Here is a 23,687-nt window from a genome sequence, read left to right as displayed (position 1 = left end):
CATTTTGGAATCTATCAAAGGGCATGATGCCAACTACTTTTCAGGAGCCATTATTACTCCTTTTTTCAGGTGTTAAGCCTCTCCAATCTTTATTCTGATCTTAATGTTCCCTTTTGTGGAGACTATAGTCTATCTGGCTGTGTATAATTTTGGAAATATTAGTCTTACAAACCCAAAGTGAAGCTGACCTTAATCTCAGTGTTGTGAGAGTGCATATGTGGGGTGATGAAGGCCTTTTCTTCTTCTGTTTTGAAAAATGCTCATGGTATTTTATATGCAATAGTCAACTACTGTCACAGCCTCTGGTTGTGCTACAGTCATGACTGGTCCTTGCTTGAGTGAATCCTTTGCTTGTTTGCCTGTTCTGTACCATAGAGGGAAGACACCCATTCAAGAAAAGGCCCGAGTTTCACCTTTTGAGTCGCTTCTGTATGAGAGTGATACTGCTTTTCTTTTTATGTCTGTTGCAGTTTTACTGCTTTGTCTTTTAGAATACATGTCTCATTCTCTCAATGAATGTTTTCTTCACCACTTAAAATTGAGTTTGTCCAGCTTCAATTAGCCAAGCTGGATCCGCAAACATTACCTCCAGTGCACTCACCTGTAATGCTTTACAGACATTGCTAAATACTAGCAGAAGAGATAAATAGACCCATTTTAGACAGTGCTAACACCAAAGGAAAACTAGTAACAGGGTATTTTTTGGCATTTATTTGGCTTCTTTTCTGACAGCTTGGCACTGGAGATCAAAAAGCTTTCAAGAGATGTTTAAAAATACGTCTTCCATAAAGCACTCAAAATAGGGATTGATGTTGTATTTTTATATTATTTTGCTGACATTGGCATGAAGAAATATTTAACCTAAGTTCACACTGGGAAATCAAAAACAGGACCAAGAATGGAATTTCCAAATTTTTCACTGGCTGTCCGGTGGCAATATTTATCTCTTTAGAAAGAAGGAGCTGAGGTGCCTTTTAAAGCAACCAGAACCAGGTGTACAGCAGTGTAACTTAGCAGATCAACAGTGTTTCCACTGAAATATTTAGATTTCTGATATATGCCATCATTTTTCTGTAAAATATTTGACAGCTTGTAATTTATTCTTAAATTTTAAGTGCAGTTACATTTATTGCATAATATCTAAACTACATTAGAGGTAATTTATGGCAGGGGTCCAAACCAAAATTGACCATATCAAGCTATGGCTTTTATATAATCTCTCAGTGAACAAGAAAAAAATATTATTTCCTTGTGATTTTATTCTGAAAGTGGTTTTTCATATTTCTTGTTTTGTATCAGAACTTTGTTTCTTTTGATGTCTTTTTCAAATTCACACACCTAGTAGATCAGAAAATACTCATTAATTTCTGCTGTATTGTGAGCAATAAGAGCTTATTAAGTAGTAATAAATAGACATTATATGTACATTGTGCAAATAAATGTTGTAGGGTCCATTTTGTGTTTTGGATCTATTGTAGGTATGCATATAGATCATGTGTCTTATACTTGGATACTTCTTGGCTGTTATTTTTCCAGAAGTGCTTTAAAGGAAATGCAAAGCTAATGATCTGTTATTGTGGGGAACTCTCCTACTACATTGGAAATCTGCTCTTACAAAATCAAGCATATGGTAACATTGCACCATATGTTGACTTTTATATTTAGTAAATGCATAAATATGATATAACCTTTATAAATTTCATTTTATTTTGACTGATAGGGCTTCATTTTCAAATGGAATTGAATGCACTCCTTCCCAAATGTATCATATTGTTGTATTTGCCAAAAAAATCTATGGGAGTTATTAGTACAATGTGAAAAATATTTCCTGTAATTTGTGTGTGTACACATACCTCCTAAGCTTACACAGTGATGAATAGAGGGAGAAATGCATCAGATCTAAGAGCCACTGAAATATGCACCTCTAGAATGTGTCTTTTTCTAGCAGTAGAATCTTAATGACTGTATGGCAAAGATTTACATGAGATGTGCGATATGTGAAAGATCAGTTTGAATGTCTGATCTCCTTTTTTGCTGTATTTCTCTCAGTGAACTTCTGAACCCATTACATTATATCATAAAAATAATTTGCCTTCCTGTTACCATTATTATTAACCTTCCACCCTATCCATAAGCTTTATTTGGGCTTTTTTCTCATGTGTCTGTAGAACTTATGGAGATGCTTTGTCCTTGTTTGTTTATTTTCAGTGTTATGACTTGAAGACCTAAATATAACTTAATGTGTATTCAGTTTTAATTCCTTATCTGAATGTGTTCTTGTGGAAATTAGTTTTCCCAGAAAATTCAAAGGGTTACATGCCTTCCACTGAGGAATGAAGAGCCAAGACAAGTCAAGGAAAAATTGATTAAAAACAATGGTTTAGATGTGTCAAGCAAAATAATTCTCAGTTCCCACCATAAAACCACACCATGATTCCTTGCTCATTTACTTTACTTAGGGTGTGTAATGGTTCACACAAGGATGAACGCTGTAGCAGATAACACAATTCCTATTGTACAAATTCCATACCTAAGTACTCCCTGTGGCTTTCTTCAGAAAATGTTAACCAGATTAGAAGAGGAAGAATTTCACCTCATCTCTAACAAGCCCTTATCCCATCATTCAGAATGTGTTGCTTAAAATCCTAAGATGTATATTATCTTTTTTAGAAACTATCTTTGCAACCATTTCTAAGTTATCTCCTACTTTGGAATTTCTTCTACCTAAAGTGATTGCACTGCTTACTTTCTGTTTTTATCTGAATATTGGAACATGCAAAGGTTCTAATAGGGAGTGAAATGACCAAGCAGACACATAAAACCTTCATGGCAGACTTTAGATTTGGTTAAAGAGTAACAGATACACTGCAGAACAGTTAAATATACAGTGCTTCCTTGTAGTTAGACTAAAATGTTTTAATCACTTAGATTAGCATAATTCACTGACTTCAAGGTCATTAATAGGAGTTGCTATTTGTTCAATAGGACATAATGTAATTTCCAAGTGAACCTTTCTTATGAGCAGTATCTTTCAACATCTTGTTACAACTTTTCACAACAATATTTTTCTACATAAGTAATCCTGCATTTTCTGGAGCAACTGGGAAAAAAATGTTCTGTAGCCTCACATGACTTTCCAGAGATAGACCTTTTCTGTTTGCATGGTGTCCCATGTGTTTTATGGGTTCAGTATGTCAGCTGGCATAGGCATGTAGAAGTATGAATGATGCACTAGCTTCAGGTAAGCTAGTCAGGCTGTGAATGTATATCTGCTTTACCTATATTACACCTTGGGCAAGCAGTTGTTTGTGATGGCAAAAGTTGTCCAGAAAACACAAACTGCATGGACAGGTTTCATTTTTTTTCCTAGTAGAGATGGGAAATGGATGAGCTCTGTGAAATACTTAAATTTTTTTTAATACCATTTTCAAATCAAGGAACTCGGTCAGTCATTAGATACGCTGTGCTTATGGTAGTAGTCTGTGTATAGGTACTGAGTAAAAGGAGGCAGGAACTTATCAATTGTCTGTAATCTCTATTTAATTGTAATGATCCGAGGGACTGAATTTTTTATTCTTAGGTTTCAGTAGTATAATTCTGAGGTAACCCATACTTGTCAAATTCTGTTTTAATTCCATTTTACTTCAGTGAAAAAAACTCTTTCTACATGTCTTTGGTGAGCTATATCTGCTGGTTTGAGCATCAGAGATGGATAGCCTGAGGTTGTCCTGCAAGTTTTAATTTTATCATTGCACAGGCACAGCATGGTATGCCAGGCACCAACCAGTGTAAGGAGGATTCCAGCATCTCCATCATACAGTAAGCTCCTGTCAGCAAAAGATTTTCTGCAATGATACACTGCTTAAATTTGACAAAGAACATAGATTGTGTAAATCACACTGTTTTCATTTATTAGAGTCAGAGAGTGCATTAACCTTCCTTAAGGCTCCAGAAATCACTTACATAAATGTGAATAGTACAAGAAAATGTTTAGTGAAGCTTTTCATGGATTAGCTCTTTGTTAGAGGATAAAGTATCTTTACACATACAGATATGAAAGTGATAGTTTTACATGTAAACTTTTTTTTTTTTGCCTCCACTAAACATTTGTTTACTGTAACCCTGTGAATGTTAATTTTCATTTACATTTTACAGGGATATAGGGACAAGAAACTTTGAAAGATTGTCTTATGTCAGCTATTAATTAAAGCAGTACTCTGACTGGGGTGAATTTTCTGTGTAGGAAAGAAAAGTCCAAGTTTAGAATTTGAAAGTGATTTCCACAATTACTTTAGACTTATCACGGTTGGGGTTTAAAGAATTATGTTTACAATTTAAGGGATTTTAGAACTGGTTTTGTTCACTTTTAATGTGTATCTTCTGATTAGTAGTTGGACTTCAGTGTTTTAACATTATTGTGTAAGTTTTTCCCCATGAAAAATGAGACTCCCTTTCTGCTTGAGGAAATATGTGATTTAGTTTGGTTTTGAGCTTCAGGGCCAGTGCCTAATTTTCTTTTTATCACATTCTTAGTTCCATAGTAAGCAATTTCCTTTAGCTTCACTGAACTAAAATTCTTTGGATATCGTAATTATAAACTATACATTATGACTTCCTACATTTATTTTTAAAGAGAGAGATTATAGCATGTAGTTTTAGACTGCTTTTATTTTATTGTCTGTGAGTTTATTAATGTTTGTGCATGTAGAGTCTTCAGCTGATAGGCTATCAATTGAAAAAGAGCCAAACTTTATATATACTGGAATTCAAAGGCACAGCATAAAGTTGCCAAAATAAAATTGCTAGAACACCTTAATCACATTTTTATTGCCTCATACTTCACTCTAAGAAACATATTTTCAACCAAGTTTTATATGAAACAGATCAAAGCATCTCATAGCTCTGCAAAAACTCATAAATTGGGTGCAAATTATCCTATAGCAATTCAGAAGTCCATTTTACTTCCAAGCATTGTGCTAAATTGTTTCTTCTTTCACTAACAGTCTGAACTAATAAATAATGGGTTGCGTTTGCAGGCAGGATTGCAATATTTTCATGCTGCAGTGCCATCGGCCTGTCCATAGATTGACTGCAACTATGAAAATTTTTCACTTCATGACTTCTTTTTCAAGTTTAAGTCTGCAGGTAGTGCTGCAAAAAAAAAGCCTGCATCCATATCCCACAATCCAACCCACTCTTTATTATTTTCTGCTCTTGGGAAAAATGGCGCACGTACAAAACTGTCACCCTCAGACAAGGGAATCCTTTAATACAGCAGGCAAAATCATCCCATTGGTTCTTCATAATCCCTAGCCCTGATCTCCAGAATAAGCAGAGAACTGGATTCTGATGTGGTTCACAATGCCTCAGTGATGCCATTGCAGCTCCTCAGGGATGGAGGACACAGAGGACACCTGGTCCCAGAGGTAGTTAATGCACGCTTTACACCACCCCATTCACTTTGTCGTGTGCACTGTTTGGGGTTTGGCTCACAACTTTTACACATCTGAATTTTTATAAATTTGCCCTAGAGTCCTTTTATTCTTAGCAGAAGAAAAAATATGCAAATCATATAGACAGTTCAGCTGGTCTGTCATGGAAACCTGCTTCCAGAGATAGAAAATCAGCTCTATTGCCTGTCTTCCTTCTCTTTTCATCTTTTGTTTCACTCCCCGGGAAAGATGTGGTCTTTCCTACCTAGGTGTGCATCCTTCTTTAGTCCAGCTTGCATGCCAGTCTTTCTGCAGGTGCTGTGCTTGCATTAGCTGTCATCTGCCTACTTTGGGGAGGCCCAGCATGAACACAGGAGGAGGTTCAGGAGCCCATAGGATTGATGTTCTGGGTCTGAGAACTAGTTTACTCTGTAAGTAGGAGGGGAACATTATTCTTCAGGCTCTGCCTGTCTTTGTACAAGGCATAAAAGTGCATTTTCAAAGGTACTCAGATGCAAAATGGAAGGACTCTTCACTCAAATGAATCTAGAGTAAAATGACAGTGAGTATTGTTAAAATTGTCCATGTTGTTTAGCTGAGGCACAACAGCCATGGAGTGAAGTCACCACAGATTTCTTCAGTTCATCCACATTACTTTTCCATCTGGCAAGGATATTTATAAATTCCTGAATATATACTGCTCTGGAGGGTGTTCTGGGTAATGTCCCCTTTTCGCTACAGAAGTGGCTGTGTTTCACTGATAATTTACATTTCCATTAGCAAAACGTATTAGGCCTTAACTCATCTTTTCCCATATATCCCTGAAAATGGCTACTGGAGTCAAGGGGTGCTGAACACAGAAAAAAAGGCAGAATTTTATCAATATTTGCAAAGCACTTTGGAGTACTTGAGCATGAAAAACATCATATTGGGTAAATATTTGTTTCATTCTGAGTTAAATCCTGAAATCTGTACTTCAAATGTTCATGATTTCTGAGCCGAGGCAGATATGTGCATATGAAAAGATTTTATTTGGACTAAGTTTGCTTGATTACTTGTTGATCCTAAATGAAAAGAAGACTATTTTTTATTTTGTTTTGCTTGGCTGAGGGGAGAAAAAAAAAGCAACAGTCCTTCCTAACTCTGGTTTTCTTGTTTTCTGTCTGAAAAGTGCAGGGCAGCACAGAAAAGAAAATATAATTTGAGTTTGTTGATAGTAAAGAAGGACCAAATGTCCTATATTTTGATATTTAACACCATGGATATGCCTTTAAGACCTGTTGCTGTGGTTGTGTAAACCAGATGTAAGCCTGACTGCTTTCATCTACCCTTTTCTAGGAGCTGATGCATCTAAGTAGTAGGACTGTACCACAGCAATGCCCAGTGGTGACATTACACACTGGGGATGACTGTATTTATGTAATTTTTATTATGTAAAACTAGCAGATTAAGTTGAAGTTGAGGCACCGGAAAAGTTATATATATTTTTCCTTAGACCACTGGATAAAGAGAAAAGGAATATATTTGTGTTTCGCTATCAGAAAAAACCCCAAGTGATTCCTGGTAGTGAAATGTTGCTGAACCACCTTTGTCCAGACATCATAGCTCAAAACAGAGAGTTGGAGGGAATTATCAAGTCCACAAACACACTGAGGAGTACAGTACCTTGCTCTCCCTTTTCAGGTCTTGCCTATCTTTATATATCTCCCCTTTTTACACTGTCTGCAGTGAGTATATCATTTATCGGTTAATAAGTTGTCTGACAAGATAGCCACTTTGTACCTAATTGTTCAGTTTATTTATGTATTATTGATGAGCCTAGACTTGAACTCTGCTTTCCTTAGAGACTGCTTGATAAATCTGTTGGCTAATCCTATCTAAGGAACTGAACTACCTGCTGTAGCATAATACATGACATTGCTTTTGCTGGGTATCCTTAAAAAGGACCCGCTTATGCATTTCCAATAAGCTGTGTTTAACAGTAAGAAATAAAATCACATAAATACTTCACATTGCTGTCTGTGTTAACAAAAGATCTTCAGTGATGCCCTGTAATGCTTAAAATACTTCCCCAGCTTTTAAATCAATGTTCTGACTGTTTTAGCCTGTAAGGTTCTGGCTCGTGTAGCTAAAAGAATTTCTGAACTGCAAAATCTTGATTATGAGTACAACTATTAGACGTGTCAAAACACTTGTGTATTGCTAATATGATCTGAAAATATTGGAAATTAATCACCTTATACTTTTCAAGGCAGTAGTTACTATTTCAAACAAATGAATAAAGCACCAAATTAATTTTCTATCAAAACACTAATCTAATGACAGCACATATCTGTACTCTATTATTATTTCTGAACTTTTGACGTGTAGGCACTGACATAAAGGAAATTGGGGAGTATTAAATGATCTCTAAAGCACAGGAAGAAGCAGTCATACAGTATCGCTAGCAATTTATGAATACAGCTGTTAAGACTCAGGAGCCTCTGCCAAACCCTGGAGTCTCTTAATACTTCTCCTAGAAGAATATCACAAAACCGATTGTTGCTGACACCAAAAGAGGTTGTGTGCTGAATGCATGAGCCCATGTAATGGCTTTCCTAAAAATGAGAAAAAAAGAAAACTGCACCTCAATAAGAGTTAAATTTTCTGAGACTGATCAGTTTCAGTCTTGAAAGCAATTGGATTATACCAATATAGACCCGACCAGTGTCCTGGTACCAACACCATCTGTGAAAAGGTGTTTAATTCTGAATTGCATCAAATCAAGGACATTTTGCTCCATCAGGAAAAACATGATTATTTCAACTTGTGCTGAGTTTGCCTTTTAATGTGGGAGGGAAGGAGCCAAATATGGGTTTGGAAATATTTATGCAGCTGTTGTGTTTCTGCTGGAGTTGTATATCTGCAAATCTGAGTACAATTTGCCCATTTGATTTTCTTTGTTTCCTCTTTACTGGTTTGGCTTGGAGGATTTTTTACCTAATAAACATAGAATTAAGTTATTCTAGATTGGGAAAGTTTAGTTTGGAAATGAGTTTGACTATGTCAAAAAAGCTTATTCTGTGTATGTACAGCAGAGACATAATCTTAGGCATGACCATTGAAACTGTAATTTTTAGTAGGTTCCTCCACAAATTTAAAAATTTCAACATGCATGTCATCCAAACAAAAAGAACACATTTAAACAAAAATTACTGAATCCATTTATTTCGAGTTTAATGTGCGCTAATTTAATGGTCTTTAGGCATAAAACAACATAATTTTCATCACACGTTTTATCAAATCTTGAGGACGGTGTATTAATATTTCAGTAGCTTGTAGAGAAAAGTGAGAGAATATAATATGGAACACTAAAATGATAAGGCATGTTTTCCATGGCATTACTGTTATAGAATATTTTCATTGGTTTCTCAAATGGCTAGAGTCTGACTAGGCTATGAGTTTCCTGAATTTAAACAACAGTTATTGTACAATTGGGTAAAACAGAAGCAGATATTGTGATGCTGTGGGGAAAATGAAACATCAAAAGCTAATAAGAAACCATTTTTATACATAAAAGCATAAGAACAGCTCCATCAAGCTTTAATCACATCGTTATAATACACACTTAAAAAAAAATTATGTTAGCTCATTAGCAGGGGTTATAACACAGATTGTTATAATTAGAGTAGGATTAACAAATACAGAGTTCTGCTTCTATTTCAGTGCACTGAAGCACAGGCTACACTGTGTGAATCATAGGATTATCTGTATTTCAAGAGGGTTTTTTTTACATTGGTGTCATGGTCCAGTTCAAAACTGCTGCCATGCACTTTGCAAGAGCTGGCTAGTTTAATTTCAACTAAAATGAGGGAAGCCTGTGTCGACCTTGTCCATAACTCCTCTTCTAGCCATGGGGTTTGGACTACCTACACTACCTGTGTCTTTCTGGGCAGCTGCAGGTGGAGAATCACTGCCAGTGAATCAGAGCCCTGGCTGGCCAGCAGCGAGCCCAGCCTGGTGCTCCATTCATGGTAAGTGGTAAAAATGAAGCACTTGCCTCGTGTCTCTGCATGGCCAGTGTCACAGAATTCAGCTTGTTTCACTGCACTCAGGGACTTCTGAAGTAAATCATGCTGCAAATGTTGAAGTGACAGAGTCTTGCTAATATTAATTTGACAAGATGATAATTGCCAATTTATTTTCTGCTCTTAAGAGGAATTTCTAAGGGTCTGAAATTATTTCTGCTTAAAGCTAGAAAGACTGATACCAGTAAATAATGTCTTGTGAGTGAGAACACTGCACTAGATATGAGAGAGATGAATTCAAGTCTTCATCAACATATTTTTAGGAAGTTGATAGCCACATAAGTGATATGGGAAGACCCAGCCTATGGCCTTGATGTGCAGGTGATGTGTGAAGGAGTGGCAGAGTAGGACTGAAACCAGGTTTCTTACAGTGCTACTGTGTGCTTGAACTGCCACATTCTTCTGGTGAAAGTGTCTTTTCATTTCTTGTGTAAATGTTTAAAAGTCATCTTCATCATAAGATTCACCTTGAAAATGCTTTATTTGAAAAATCCATAGAGCTCTGGCTTAGGCCAAAATCCATGGAGCTTAGGTGTTCACCGTTTGTCATAGATGTTTTTGTCATTTGTCATAGATGCTATGTACCCTAATTATCTGGCAACTTTCCATACTACTGTATAAATCAGGATAAGCTTTCAAAGATTTCGTTTATTAAGGGCTGGCAAAAAGCAAAGCGTTTTCTAAATAATAATGTGTACAGGAAGAAAGAGGTTGATGAATACCCAGGGTCTGGATGAAGCCTGGGATAAAGAACCTGTTCAGGATTATCCATGTCTAACTGGAGCACTACATTCATTTTGGACAGCACATGAGATGGTGAAATGGACATCAGTAAAGGGAAGCACTTAAACGATCACAAATGCTTGGAAAAAAAGCATGTTTCCAGAGAAGGTTAAAGGAATTTAAATTGGCTTTCTGGAGAGGAGGACAGAGTGTCTGTCTTTGTGTTCACAAAGGTTAGTAAAAGGTAGAAGTCATTAGTCTCAGCAGACTGGAGGGATGGAAAAAGACCTTGAGATAAAACAGCAAAATGGCTGAAGAGTTTGAACCAAAAGAGGAAAATGTATGAAAGTGCCATTGCTGGAGTTGTAAGGCAGGAATCGACAATAAGTTTTTGTGGATGCTCTGTGAAACTTGTTCTGCTGTTATTCAGGGGATGGCTTTGCCTGCGCGAGGAGCTTCCTCCCAGCACTAATGTGACTGTCTCATGCTGACAGGCACAGCCTCTCAGAAAGCCAACAGCCATGGTGCTGGTAATGCCAGGTTTGAGTAACTTTCTGATTTGTTGTGAGGAGTGCTCAGCATTAATAGATTCATAGTATATTGATGGGAAAAGCAGCAGCCAGTGCTGAGCATGGCACCTGTTCTTCAAGCAGGAGGGAGGAGGAGGTGGGACAATTTTTGTCTTTAGAGGGTTTTGATAACAGAGTGGCAGGTACAACTGTAGCTTTATATTTTAGCTCTTTACCTTCAAAACTTAGAAAAAATTGAAATACATTTCCATGGACTTTTCTGTTAAAAAAACATATCAATTTTATAAAGGAAACACTGCTGGCAGACTCTTTAAAAATCTATTATGAGTGCAACTTGGTAGAATACAAAGAAAAGATGAAAACAGTCATGGAATAATTTAGTCATAAAGTGAACTTGAAGGTCAAGTTTTATCTTAAAAGGTGTAGAGAACACTTAGAATTTTTGAAAACAGATAAGTGATCTCACATCAAGGACATGTCTTCACTGAAGTTGGTAAGAAAAAAAAGTAAAACAACTTTTCCTCCTCTGCTTTTGAGTAATATTTTGAACATTTCTAACCCCATCTACTCCCAAATGACCTATTTTAGGATAGAATACTGCTAAGTTCTCTACATTGCTCTGCCAGAGTATCTCAGTTTGATCTGTAGACAATCTTAGCAAAGGAGTTAGCCAAGCTACAAGCCTTGTCAAGGTTCTGAATCTCTTGCAACTGTAAGTGTAAAAATCCATGTTGGTTCAGATTATTCTTATGAACATTCATGGGGCTCTCCCTTCTTATTTGATGCAGACAGAGAAATAAACGTGTGACATTCTTAATGAAAATAATCCTCTTGAAATTAAAGAAGTACCAGAGTAACTGTGGATGGAAGTAAGATTGTCCACATGGCTGCCACAGTAGCTGTTTTGGTAAACTATGATTGTATATCAGCCCTACAACACTCTTGTCATTTAACAGATGTCCATGTTTTCCTAAGTCCTTGCAATTAGTCATTTCTGTTAACACTCTCTCCAGGTCTGAATTAGTTCTATCTAATGAGATCCCATCAGACTGTGCTAAATAATTTGGTCTATCAGAAATTTAAGCTGATTTTTTCCATCTGAGTTTGGTACATTCCTAAATATTTTATTCCTGTTTCTGTAAATGTCTGAGCTCTTGGGTCCTATTTTATTGCATATTTGAATGGGTGCTTGATTTTAAGTATTTTTGCATTGTCATTCCTTTCAACAGGATAATTTTAATATATGTTGTACATGTGATCCAAATGACCTGCTGCATTAGTCTAGAGCACTTAAGTTCTTAGGTGATACTATTTAAAATTGGATTAAATATGGCATAGGTTAAAAAATTTCTACATATGCATGTGTTTTTTCCCACTTACTCTTTCAAACATGATTCAGTCAGGCAAGGTTGTTTATTTATCTGGCAATTGTCACCTTTATTTGCTTCTCAAGATCCTCTTTCATAGGATTTTCAGAATAGCAGTGTGTTTTTTGGTTGATGTTGTTCTGTCCCTTTTTATTTCTAAGATTCTGCTGAGCAGAAGGAGATGTACTTACCCTTAGGAACTATATGTATCCCATTCACTATAAATAACACAGTAGATAGAGCTCTGTCCGTGGATCCCTACAATATTCCAACTGTACTCATGCAAGGCAGTGGTTCTGTCCTAGTTGTGCAAAACTTGTTGACTATGGTCCATGGAACCTCCCTTCTGCTATACTCCAGCACAGGAGTCCTCTATCTGGATATATAAAAACTGCTTTTTAGTAATCTCTTTGCCCTCTGTAGATCCTTTTTATTAAGATTTCCCATGTTTCATTACATAATCTACCACTTTACACAATAAGGCAGAGATGAACATTCACAAAAATTACTCTGAAACTCGAAGATCCATCCCTATTCCCTTACCAGTCTACTGCTTCCTGATCCAGTTCTTGCCCACCTGGCAATGGCACAATTCCCTACACCTTCTATGATGCAGGATCAGACCTTGTAGTGAAATTGATCAGGTTCGTTGGTATTGGAAAATGTTACCAGCCTACCAGGTTAAACAAATTTCCTCAGCTGCTGTAGGCAGAAAAAGAGGGTCTTATCTTAGTTGTTCAAACCTTTCCACCTTATCACCCAATTTTCCCAGTGGGTGTCTACATCTATAATTTAGTGTGAATTGAGTAAAATAATAACAAAAGCACTTGCTACTTTGATCTCAGTATGTTTATTTAATGAGTGTTCAATATGCAAAAAATAGCTGAGCATAAGAGTCCAGGCCACAGTGTGCTGGGTTTATTTTATTTTACCTTCTTTCTTTTTAGTTTTTTTATTATTATTTTATAATATTTTATTTTATTTACAGAGCCAAGGTTAAAAGGAGCAGGAGCCCAGCTGAGAGAGTTCAGAGTTCATCTCTGCATGTTCACTGCCTTCCATTTAAATGTACACAAAGGACTAATACAGTACCCGCTCTCCCCTGGGCTGTCTTTGATACACTCTGCTGTGCCTGGACTCTGCCACTCCTCCTATCAGTCTGATCCTACTTCTTTTAGCCTGCTGTGCTCAGCACTGTAACCTCATTCAGCTAGTGCTCTGCATGCAGGCTAACAACTTCAAGGCTCTGTCAGGCATTGACACATGCAGGCTCCAAGCGGGAAGCTAAACACTCCCCTTCACCTTTCCTGCAGTTTCACATTAACCTCTATTAAGTGCAGGGAAAACACAAATGCTGTAGTGTCATTATTCAGGTTTTAACTACTAGTGTGTATTTAGATATTCAGCCAGCTCTCCACCTATGAGGACATACTCAGCAAACATTATGTCTCCTCCTGTTCTCCCAATGAGAGAGGTGAATAGTGAGTAAGCTTGAGGAATGCAATGGTGGATTGCGCATTTATGACACAGGCATGAAAATCTGAGAGAAAACTTTGGCAGCATTGTCTGTACTTTTATGAGGCAATAGCAGGTGTTATAAATGAAAAATGAGAAAAAATTGGTCTCATTTGAGGAGAATCAAGCAGTGTATTTACAAAACATTTTGTCTTTGAAAGCCAGGTAGTAGAAAAGGCGGTGCTACTCTGCAAGCCATATCACACTTGGATCCAAACACCAGATGGGTCCAAGTCTGTGGGGTGCTGTGGGCAAAGAGAGTTTCATTGCTGTCTGTGGCTTTTTCTAAGATAGGAAATGTCTGACAGTGTTTCCTTGTGAAGCAGCACCCTTGCTTCCTGCTCTGAGGCTGCTCCCAGTGCTCTCACACACCTTGTGGCTGCAGATTCTGGGGCAGATTCCTTCCCAACTCTAATCTACCCAGTCCACACATCACTGTACTCGGACCACATAAAGATAACATAACCCATACTCCTGGTTCAGAATCTTCAGCAACCTGGAAGAAGATGAAAGGACTGGAGACATAAAGGATTTTCCTGATACTTTTTTCCTGAAAACTAGTAGCAGAATTATTATTATTATTATTATTATTATTATTATTATTATTATTAATAATAATAATAATAATAATAATAATAATAATAATAATAATAATAGTCTTGAGACATGCAATCTCTACTCTATGGCTTGACTCATCAAACTTTCTGTATCCTGGAGGGCTCCTAGTGTTCCAGATGGGACAGGACTCCTCCAGTCCTGCCAGTCTGCGCTAATCACCTCGCTTTGGCCACAGAGGGACATCCAGTTTGCAAAGAACTTGACTTCTTTTTGCCATTCAGTCATTTTCACCCAATCTCATGGTTTTTCAGTACACTCCTCTGCTGATAAACAAGGTTTATGGGAGGAGGGAGGGAAGACGGCAGAACAATCAAAGTTGATAGTACTAGATTGTTTTTTGACAATTTTCCTGTGATAGTCCTTCAGTGAAGTGTCAAGCCTCTTTCCTGGGAAGGGTGCCTGTCTGGAATGCATTACTGTAACCTGTCTTGGGCAAATTTAAACGTGTTCAAGTACAGCATACAAAATGGAGTTTAGGAGACAAAATGGAGTTTCAATTTAATACAAATGTACCGCTTTGCCAAACTGTGTCAAGAAAGGGATTTTCCACTGTGTGTAATGTTTACAGAGCATCTCTGGTTTTATCTTTAATGGTTGCCATAACAAGATCAACTGTTTCTTTAGCATAGCAATTTGATGATTTATGTTGTATCCCATTATTATTTTAGTGTCTTTTCAGCAGCTCTGAGTAAAACAAAATATCACTCTTTGTCATCAAGCAACATGAAACAATATCCACTCTTGACATTTGGTTTAAAATAAACAAAATTACCTAGCTTTAAAGATTTTTCAGGATTAGTGGCTTTTAGGTAATGTAAGTTACAAATGATATATATAACCTGTAAGCAGTAAAATCACAAAATCACTCGAAATAAATAATCGTTTTACACAATGCTATTGCAACTCCTTAAAATAAAGTATAATAAATTGTGCTGGGGCACCATCAGAGTAAGGTAAACTATGGTTTAATGATATAACTAAAGTTTATATTTAAACCTAAATCTATCTTCCAGTTCAAATCTAGGATGGGAGAAATTTGTATTTAGATTATGTGATTAATAACACATGCTTTGAAGGTCTGTAAGATCCTTTGAAGAAATTGGAATGTCAAGTCCAAGTGGCTTTATCCAGAAGATGAACTTATTAAACATAGCACCTTTCACCAATATAATCATCTCTCCCCTTGCTTCTCTTCCTTTAATCTTTGCATTTTAGGATATCACTTTTGGGATTTATTTGTGCCCAGAACATTGTCCAAAGCTGTTCCCCCTCCACACCCCTGTCCCAGGCATGTTTTGGCATCAAAAGCAATTTGGGCTCATGTTCCTTGTGCTTCCCTGCCCACACTGCGGCTGGATGAGATGCAGTACTGGCACATTGTGCTCCTCTTCAGTATGAATGAGAAAAAGCTGAAACATTCATGTGCTTGATTTTTTTCTTTCCCATAGCTCATATAACTGTGCTTGAAGAACTTAGGGCACACATTATATATATGCATAGAAAGAGAGAGCAATTATGCAATACCCCAGAAGTCAAAAACTGGATAATAAAGGAGCAAAATAAGCCCATCATTTCACAACAAGAGCAATGAAGTGTCACAAAGCAAGAAGAGAGATGTAGAGGGGAGAAATGTCATTCTCCCTGTAATCCAGACAGCCAGGTGATCCTGGCAATGAAAACAGAGTGACTTGGTACAGGGGAAGGTTAAGTTGAGGGGAGAACTCGAAGCTAGGCTGAAGGCTTGTTTAACATATATGTCTATGTGGTAGCTGTCATCTGAACAAGCTACCTGAAGCTAATGCAGATATTAATCTGCATTTACAATCACTGTATGTGCACACCACTATATAAATATATTTTATTTCCAGTTATCCTCTTTGGTTCTCAAGCCCTTCTAGCTTTTTCTGCCATCTTGCACCTTCCTTTTTGTATTTCAATGCTTTCTGTCTAGTTAGGTGATCAAATAAACATTCTCTACATTGGTGTCACCATGAGAATTTTTTTTGTCTGTTCAACCTCTTTATAGTATCTTTGTGACATAGTCCATGCAGGGTGTTCTTAATTTAAAGCACATTAAGAATGAATAAAAAAATACTACTCTTGCAAGCTTTGCTACTTCATAATCACTGTTATAAATGCTGATAAAGTTCGCTGCAATTTAAATGGGAAGATGAAAACAGGTTCCTGGCCATACATTGTGTCACTCTGGTATGATGCCACATTAATGGAAGGCAGAAGCCAGCCTTGGATCCTTTAAAACACCTTTACCACTCTGGGCATTTGCTAAACTCTGTCATACCTCTTGCATCAGTTACAGTCAGCCAGTGCTTATGTAATTACATCCCTAACTTCTATGAGTAAATTGTATTTAATAACAGCAGTTGGGTATTTTGTGCATATTGGTTACTGAACATTGCAACTTGTCTTACAAAGGGTCATTCTAAAGGGGGCTTCTATCTGACCATGCCATAGTGTTGTCTGTATGTTTTATTTATAATATTAATTTAAGTAAATAATATTATGCAATCATGAATTTATATTAGAACTAGTTCCCAGTTATATTTCTTTTCATATTACAATGCAGTCAATACTCTTCGTTTGCTCTCACTCAAACTTCTCGTGCAGTTACACTTTAATGTGAAAAGAAATGTTGTCAAGAGTAGTTATTATCACACACCAGAATATTGTATTAGCGTTCACATTTAATAGATTAAAATGAAAGATTTTGAAATCTGGTCTTAATGATACTGAGGGATCTTGGAGACACATTGGGAAAGCTTTATATGAAATGTCATATGATATATATACATCATTCATAGGTTCATAAAAGACAGTTCATTTAACTGCCTGCCTTTGTGTTTCTTCTGTTCTGTTGGGATGAATCATCCATGGGTTAAGTGATGCTTGTGCAGTTTCTTTGCTTGAAATCAAGCACAGTGAGTGGCAGTAAAGCTTAGGGAATACAAGCTGAAATTGCCGACCTGAGAATGATGAGTACATTAAGACAATTTTGGAGGCAAAGAGTATAACCTGGAAGGACACTCTGGTAGTTGAAGACATCTTTGAGCCGAATCTGCTCATCTTTAGGCTCACTCTGATCCAGATAGGTTGCTTGAACTGTTGTTGCATACATCACCTTGCTTGTAAAGCTGAATTCCAGGTAGACATAGCATGAATTAAAGGGTCCAGGTGGAGACTTGTTGAAAGGTGCCATGCTGTGAAGCCTGCATGGTACAAAGCAGTCTATCAAAGGTGAAATGATTCAATATTAATTTCTAGAGTTTAGGGGCATATTTTGGAAGCTTCTAAGCAGATGGGGAAAAATATGAATAGAACTTTCCAGTTGATCCAATTGTTGGCATTTTTTTCTCAGTTTATCGTTTTGATGTGGGATCATCACATTTGGGCAAAGTGAGCGTTGTATGTGTGCTGCATCAATTTTTCTGAATTTTTTGTTATTGAAGGCTTGTGAACCTTTTTTTGGCTGGGGTGGGATATACAGGTCATCTCTATTTTGCACTGCTTTGGTAGTTGGGAAAGGGGATGATGAATAAACAAATCAGCATTGCAGTAAATATTTTGTTTTATTCTGATATACAAAGATAATATTTTCACTCTTTTATAAACATTTTAGTAAACATTGAGAACGTGAAGGAGGTATCTCCTGGCAATACCTGCTGGACAAAATGCATGTTTATATGCCTCATCCATTGAGTTTATGGGTGTTTTTCAGGCTCATATCCAAAGTCTTGGGAACTGCCAAGTAGCCATGCACCACACTGCACTGGACTGAGGGCAGATAATAATTTAAACAGTAGTAAATGTAGTACAAACACCAACATGGCAAGAGTGTTATTGTCAGCTGATGCATTACAGTCCACAATCTGCATATATAAACACTACAAAAAATACTCATCCCATCAAATCTTGCTGACCTGTATAACCTATTACACAACATCTTGCACATACTTCTGACAAGCAGATGCTAAATATTGCAGTGACTAAATTCCATGCTTGAATATTGAAGAAATTAAGTAACAAATCAGACAGCTGCTCAGTATTTTTAGATGTTAACAGGTCACTCAGATTTTACAAACATTATGCATTGATTTATTTTTCTGAAAACTTACCCTAACAAATTAATCCAAAATGTTGGTCATTTCTCATGTAAGCATCAATCCCTGTACATTTGTAATGTAAGGGACAAAGGGACATTACATTTGTAATGTAATGTCAAAAGGCCACAAAATTTAAATTTACACATATTTTTTCTGTTTTGATTTCTCTGAAACATGTTCATATAAAGCCCACAGACCATGGCAGAAATAAAAAAATATTTCAGAGCGAAATAGAGGGCCACAAACAACAAACAGGAGATGCTGAGATCCAAGATCCTGTCATGCCAGGGGGACCACTAATAGCAAGGCACTGATTAGGTAGGCAGATAATCCAAAAACAACACACATAATTATAAAAATTTCAGTATTCATGGAAAAATAACTTAGGGAAATTATTCAAAGAATGCAGATTTGGTGATTGTAAGCTTGGGAGCAAGGACAGATGACCAAACATTCAAAAGAGGGAATTATATTAAAGAGAATTATATTAAAGTTTACTTCATAAAGATTCTTAAATCATAGTCTCATGCATTATGGAAGGCAAAAGAAAAGAAATTTCTCCATATTCACTGCAACTAAACACCTGCAACACAGTATTTGAATTATAGCAAAGCTTGCAATGTATCACAACAAATATATGAAGATAACAAGGGAAATTCAAAAGAGGAGACTCAAGGAATGATGGTTTCCAGGGCAGATAGGACTCCCATAACCAGCAAGTGTAGCTATCCTGTCTGTGGTATTTCTTATAAATATGATATGGATTACGTCTGTTCCAAAGAAGATATCAAACCTCATTCTAAAATGTCTGAGAAATTATGAGTTTGCTGTTGACATAATGCTTAATTACCTCCTAAAGTAGGAACTTGTATCTTATTTCAGGGCTGAATTTCTGTAACTTCCATTTCTCAACACTAGATCTCATTATACCACTGTCAGGAAGGCTGACACCTTGCTATCAGACATCTTTCCAGGGTGTAAGTACCAATCACAGTGATCAAGGCACCTTTCAGCCTTTCGTCTGACAAGCTGAATAAGTTGAGCTCCTGTAGGCCTAGCACTGGAGTGCTTGCTTTCCAACTACTGGCTGTGAAATCTCTCTTCAGAATTTCACCTGTTCATCTGAGTAGAAGAAATAATGCATTTTTTTCCAAACCAGATACTAAATGTTTTTTTTCTCCAGAACTCTACTTTGAATGCTTGAGAAAGCTAAAAGACATGGTGCATGCCAACAAGAAACAAAAAAGGAACAAACATCAATCTCTATATTATGATCTAATCTAACTATCTCTATTCTGTCAAAATTGGGAAATACTCTATTCCCTATGGCAGATCTGTGTCTGTGGCATAATCCTTTCCCTCCCATGAAACTAGGACTTCTGACAGATAGTCTGTGACTATTAAATATCTCTGGCCAGGAAGGGCAGACCATCAGCTGCTGTGCCAGGAGCTGGCACTTGTTCATGTTACTGCTGCTGTTAGAAGCCTTGTAGCCTCTGGCAGAGAAAGAGGATGAACAGCTGGAAGCAGAAACCTTTTCAGCCATCTCAGCAAAAATTGGGAGTGCTATCTGCCAAAGACACAGTTTAACTTTGCCACCTTGGGCTAGTTGATTTTACTGCACCTTGCAGGTAGAATATCCCCAGAAGCCCAACACTGATCAGGAAATGTCCATGGGATATTTCACTGGCAGCTTCTGTGGGAGCAGAGCAATCTCAGTAGTAGGGACTTCTTAAAAAAAGCTGCTGTGTCATGCAAAACAATGGCTGATGTCCAAAATATGTCACTCTAAGCATTCACACAAGGGGTCAGGTGCAAGTTATTTCAAACAGACCTCGTAACAGCTGGAAATTTGCGGTTCATGACTGGAGATAGGAATTCCTGCTGTTGTTCATTTCTGCTTAAAAGGTTTGAAAAGATTTTCCCTAGCTCCTGAGCAGACACTGGGACTGTCATTGCCCTGTTGGTACTGCCACTTGAGTGGGTGTGATGAGAGTTCTGTGGGGACATTTTCCAGACTATGTAAAAAATCAGTAGTTTTACACTTCTTTGTGCTGGTACAGGATGAGGCTTCAGATCTGACAGTTTTTCTCCATCTAGACCTTCAGATTTTAATCAGCTCCTTTCTATGACATTTCCGTTACTTCTTAACTGCAGTTGAGAAGAGAACAAAAAAAAGAAATAAAAAGGAAAGGAGAAAAGGAAATAAGCTTTTTATATGTTTTATATATTTCCAGGAATGGTATTTATCATTTACAGATGGTTATTTTTGCAGTTCTGATTATGAATGTTTACTTTATTCACACATCAAGCAAACTATCCTCTTACACCATACGGACAGGAGATATACTCTTTCATACATTCGGATGTCTGAAAGCTGTCTGGAAATGTATTTCTTACTTTCTGACATGGGAACATTTCAGTTGGAGGGGGTTTAATTTGTTTTGAAATCTCAACTCTTGTTCTGCTCAGAAGCTGAAGTTGGAATCCATTAAGATGCATTTTAGTGCAGATTCTATTCTCATCTTTCTTTTCTCAGTAAGTGTGCAATTCACTTAGTACTTCATTGCAACCAACAGCAATATGTATACATGGTGCACAAAATGAGGCATTTTGTTTTAAAACAGATTGCAGATGAAAGGAAACCATTCATTTCTTCCTTGCTAGCTGTAATTACTAGAGCGCTAATTACTCCAAATCACTGACATCCAGGGTCAATAAGGATGACAACAGGAACATCAAAGACAAGATGCACACATGCAATTACAAGTCTCTAAAACCAGGCTGTAATATTATTTTATAGCAACTGTTTTTTTCAGTCAATGCTAAAAAATCGAGTTTGCTGAATGTTTACTATTATTTCCTTTGCAGTTTGACGGTGAGAACATGTATATGAGTATGACAGAACCAAGCCAGGACTACGTGCCAGCCAGCCAGGTGGGTTAATTAATCTTCTCTGCCTTGTTTCAAATTGTAATTAAAAAAATTCAAAGAGTTGCATTGCAAATGAGTGGCACTATCAGTAACTGCTGCAATCAGGAATAATCATAATTTATAAACAAAGCATTTAAGCCTTGTTTCCAGTTAATGAGATAGAGCTGATAAAACACCAGAGTTGACGTTTGTTGAAAGATACTACCTTGTTTCCTCTCCAGAATGCAAGCAGCTGTTTTGCCAGCATGAGCTTTCCTAAACAGTTGTTTTACCTTCAGGAAATAAAGTCTTTACAGGTGCAGGTTATTTGTTTATTTGACTGCAGACAAGTTAATCATTATAAGCTATACATGTCACAAATATCTTTAATTATCACTCATAGAACAGTTGAAGAATTGCATTTTTAGCACTAATCCTGTATCTGAGGAATGTTGTTATTATTACACAATTAACTGTGGGGTTAAGGCAATGACTTAACCTTCTGTAGCCTACAGGCCAAAAGGCTTAACGTGATGTTCATTCTTTAAAGGTATTTTTGAGCACTTTTCCTTTTGGGGGACCATACACACTAAATTTTGATACTGGATGTATATTAAAATATCTTCCACCTTTCCACTTGACCTCAAAGATCCAATGGATTTTTAAGAATTACAATTGTAATTACTCCTTAAAAAGCAAAGATAGTTTTGAAAGTTTTGGGTTGTCTACCTGTTGCTACATCTATATGCAGGGGGGAATTTTTCACTTACTTCATGTGTTTCAGTTTAACTTTGCACCAGTAAGTGGTGGGAATAGTTCTGCAGATCAGTTAGATTGTGTCAGAAATTGTCCTGAATAACCAGACTTGTGGTCTATGTCGTGCAATATTTCAGGCCAGTGGTGTCTGGTCTGACAAAACCAGGAGGCTTATGTGCAAAACTCTCACTAGGTGGGAAGTAAGTTTGAATGAATAGTAATTATGTTCAGATAATCTGGATGTAATTTAGGAATCAACAGCTTTGGAAAGTGTGCATTCAAAACTAAATGTCTTCATGAAGTGATGCTCTTCAGGTACACCGGTTCCTTGGGGGCTGAGAAGCAGGAGGTTGTGTGAGATGAGTACATGGTTCAGTCAAAAAGACCATCTTTAAAGTGTTCCACCATGTTGCTTCTCAGCTTTCTGTTGAAGTCATTCTGAAATACCTTTAGAGACCAATAGTACTTTGCATTTAGGAGTTGTGCATGATTGAACTTATTCAGCTAAGAACCCTCCAAGATCCAGAGGTAGTTTAGAATAGAACTGTTTGATTAAAAAATGAAAAATTATATTATTAATTTTTCTCTAACCATTAATCCAAAAACTGTACTGACAAGTTTTAGTATTACTATTAGATTAAAGCAGCCTAGTATCATCTCATTCTTGCCTTAAGGGTTTTGAAGTGCAAGGGCTAATTGAATTTGTTTGAAACAGTAGAAATACAAACTCTATGAATGATTGCTGTTATCTGGCAGCTGCTACCTTTCAGAGAATCATTATGTCTGTCTTAAATAGTTTTGAATAAAGAATTGCAAGTCCACATTATGCATCAGAATTATTTTTCTTCTGTTGATATTTTTGTACTGTGTATGCATGTAGTTTAAATAATTTAAATGGCATATTGAAAAATTAAGAGCATAAGTTTTAATCTTTTATGTGGTTTCTACATGTGCTAACAAGGCCCAGATTCTCAGAGATATTTAGGCATCTAACACTCACTGGTTGAAGTGAAAGTAAGGTTCTTAAAGTACCTTTTAAGAGCCAGGCCTAGGTATTTTAAATGCAAATTACTTTGTCTTCAAGGAAAAAAAATCCTATCAAATGTGACATTTCCAAATTCAAAGATGTCAGAAAACCCTAAATTCTTACTGAGGCCTGGAATCAAGAAAAGGCTTATAGACTTAAAATCTGACCATGGCAAAACTGAACTCTGGGATGTCTGGCTCCCAGGTGGAGTTCAAAACCCAAAGGCAACCTCTGTCTTTTGCTGGGGGACCCATGTGGCAAGAAGCATTTCAATTGCCAGGCAGAGTGTTTTAAGTTGTTACCAAGTGTGCACCAGTCAAACAGCCTTCTGTGCCTGGTTGAGAGTAGCTGTCAGCCTTGGGCTGTCACAACCTCCTTTCCCTTTCTGGGATTTTCTCCTGGTGCTTACACTGTTGCAGTGGTTTTAAGTGAATATACAGAATCATAGAATGGACTGGGTTGGAATGGACCTTAAAGATCATCCAGTTCCTTCCACCAGGTCATGGGCAGGGAACCTTCCGCTAGTCCTGGTTGCTCAGAGCCCCACTCAGCCTGGCCTTGAAAACTTCCAAATATAGAAGTCCACAACCTCTCTGGGCAACCTGTGCCAGTGCCTCACCA

The 23,687-nt window shown here is 37.1% G+C and overlaps 1 protein-coding gene across 3 annotated transcripts in view; it reads left to right on the top strand.

Annotated features, from left to right (window-relative positions):
• TOX (thymocyte selection associated high mobility group box) overlaps positions 1-23,687 on the top strand; it is a 218,702-nt gene that overhangs the window by 93,081 nt on the left and 101,934 nt on the right. For all 3 annotated transcript variants that reach the window (XM_036406263.2, XM_054515105.1, XM_054515103.1), the window contains exon 2: positions 21,242-21,307. In XM_036406263.2, the coding sequence (XP_036262156.1) occupies positions 21,242-21,307 (66 nt within the window). The remainder of the gene's footprint in view (positions 1-21,241; positions 21,308-23,687) is intronic.

The sequence above is a fragment of the Molothrus ater genome, chromosome 1 (assembly GCF_012460135.2).
Source record: "Molothrus ater isolate BHLD 08-10-18 breed brown headed cowbird chromosome 1, BPBGC_Mater_1.1, whole genome shotgun sequence".
In the NCBI taxonomy this organism is placed as follows: Eukaryota; Metazoa; Chordata; class Aves; order Passeriformes; family Icteridae; genus Molothrus; species Molothrus ater.
The sequence above is the reverse complement of the archived record's forward strand: the minus strand, read 5'-3'. Positions and strand labels throughout refer to the sequence as shown.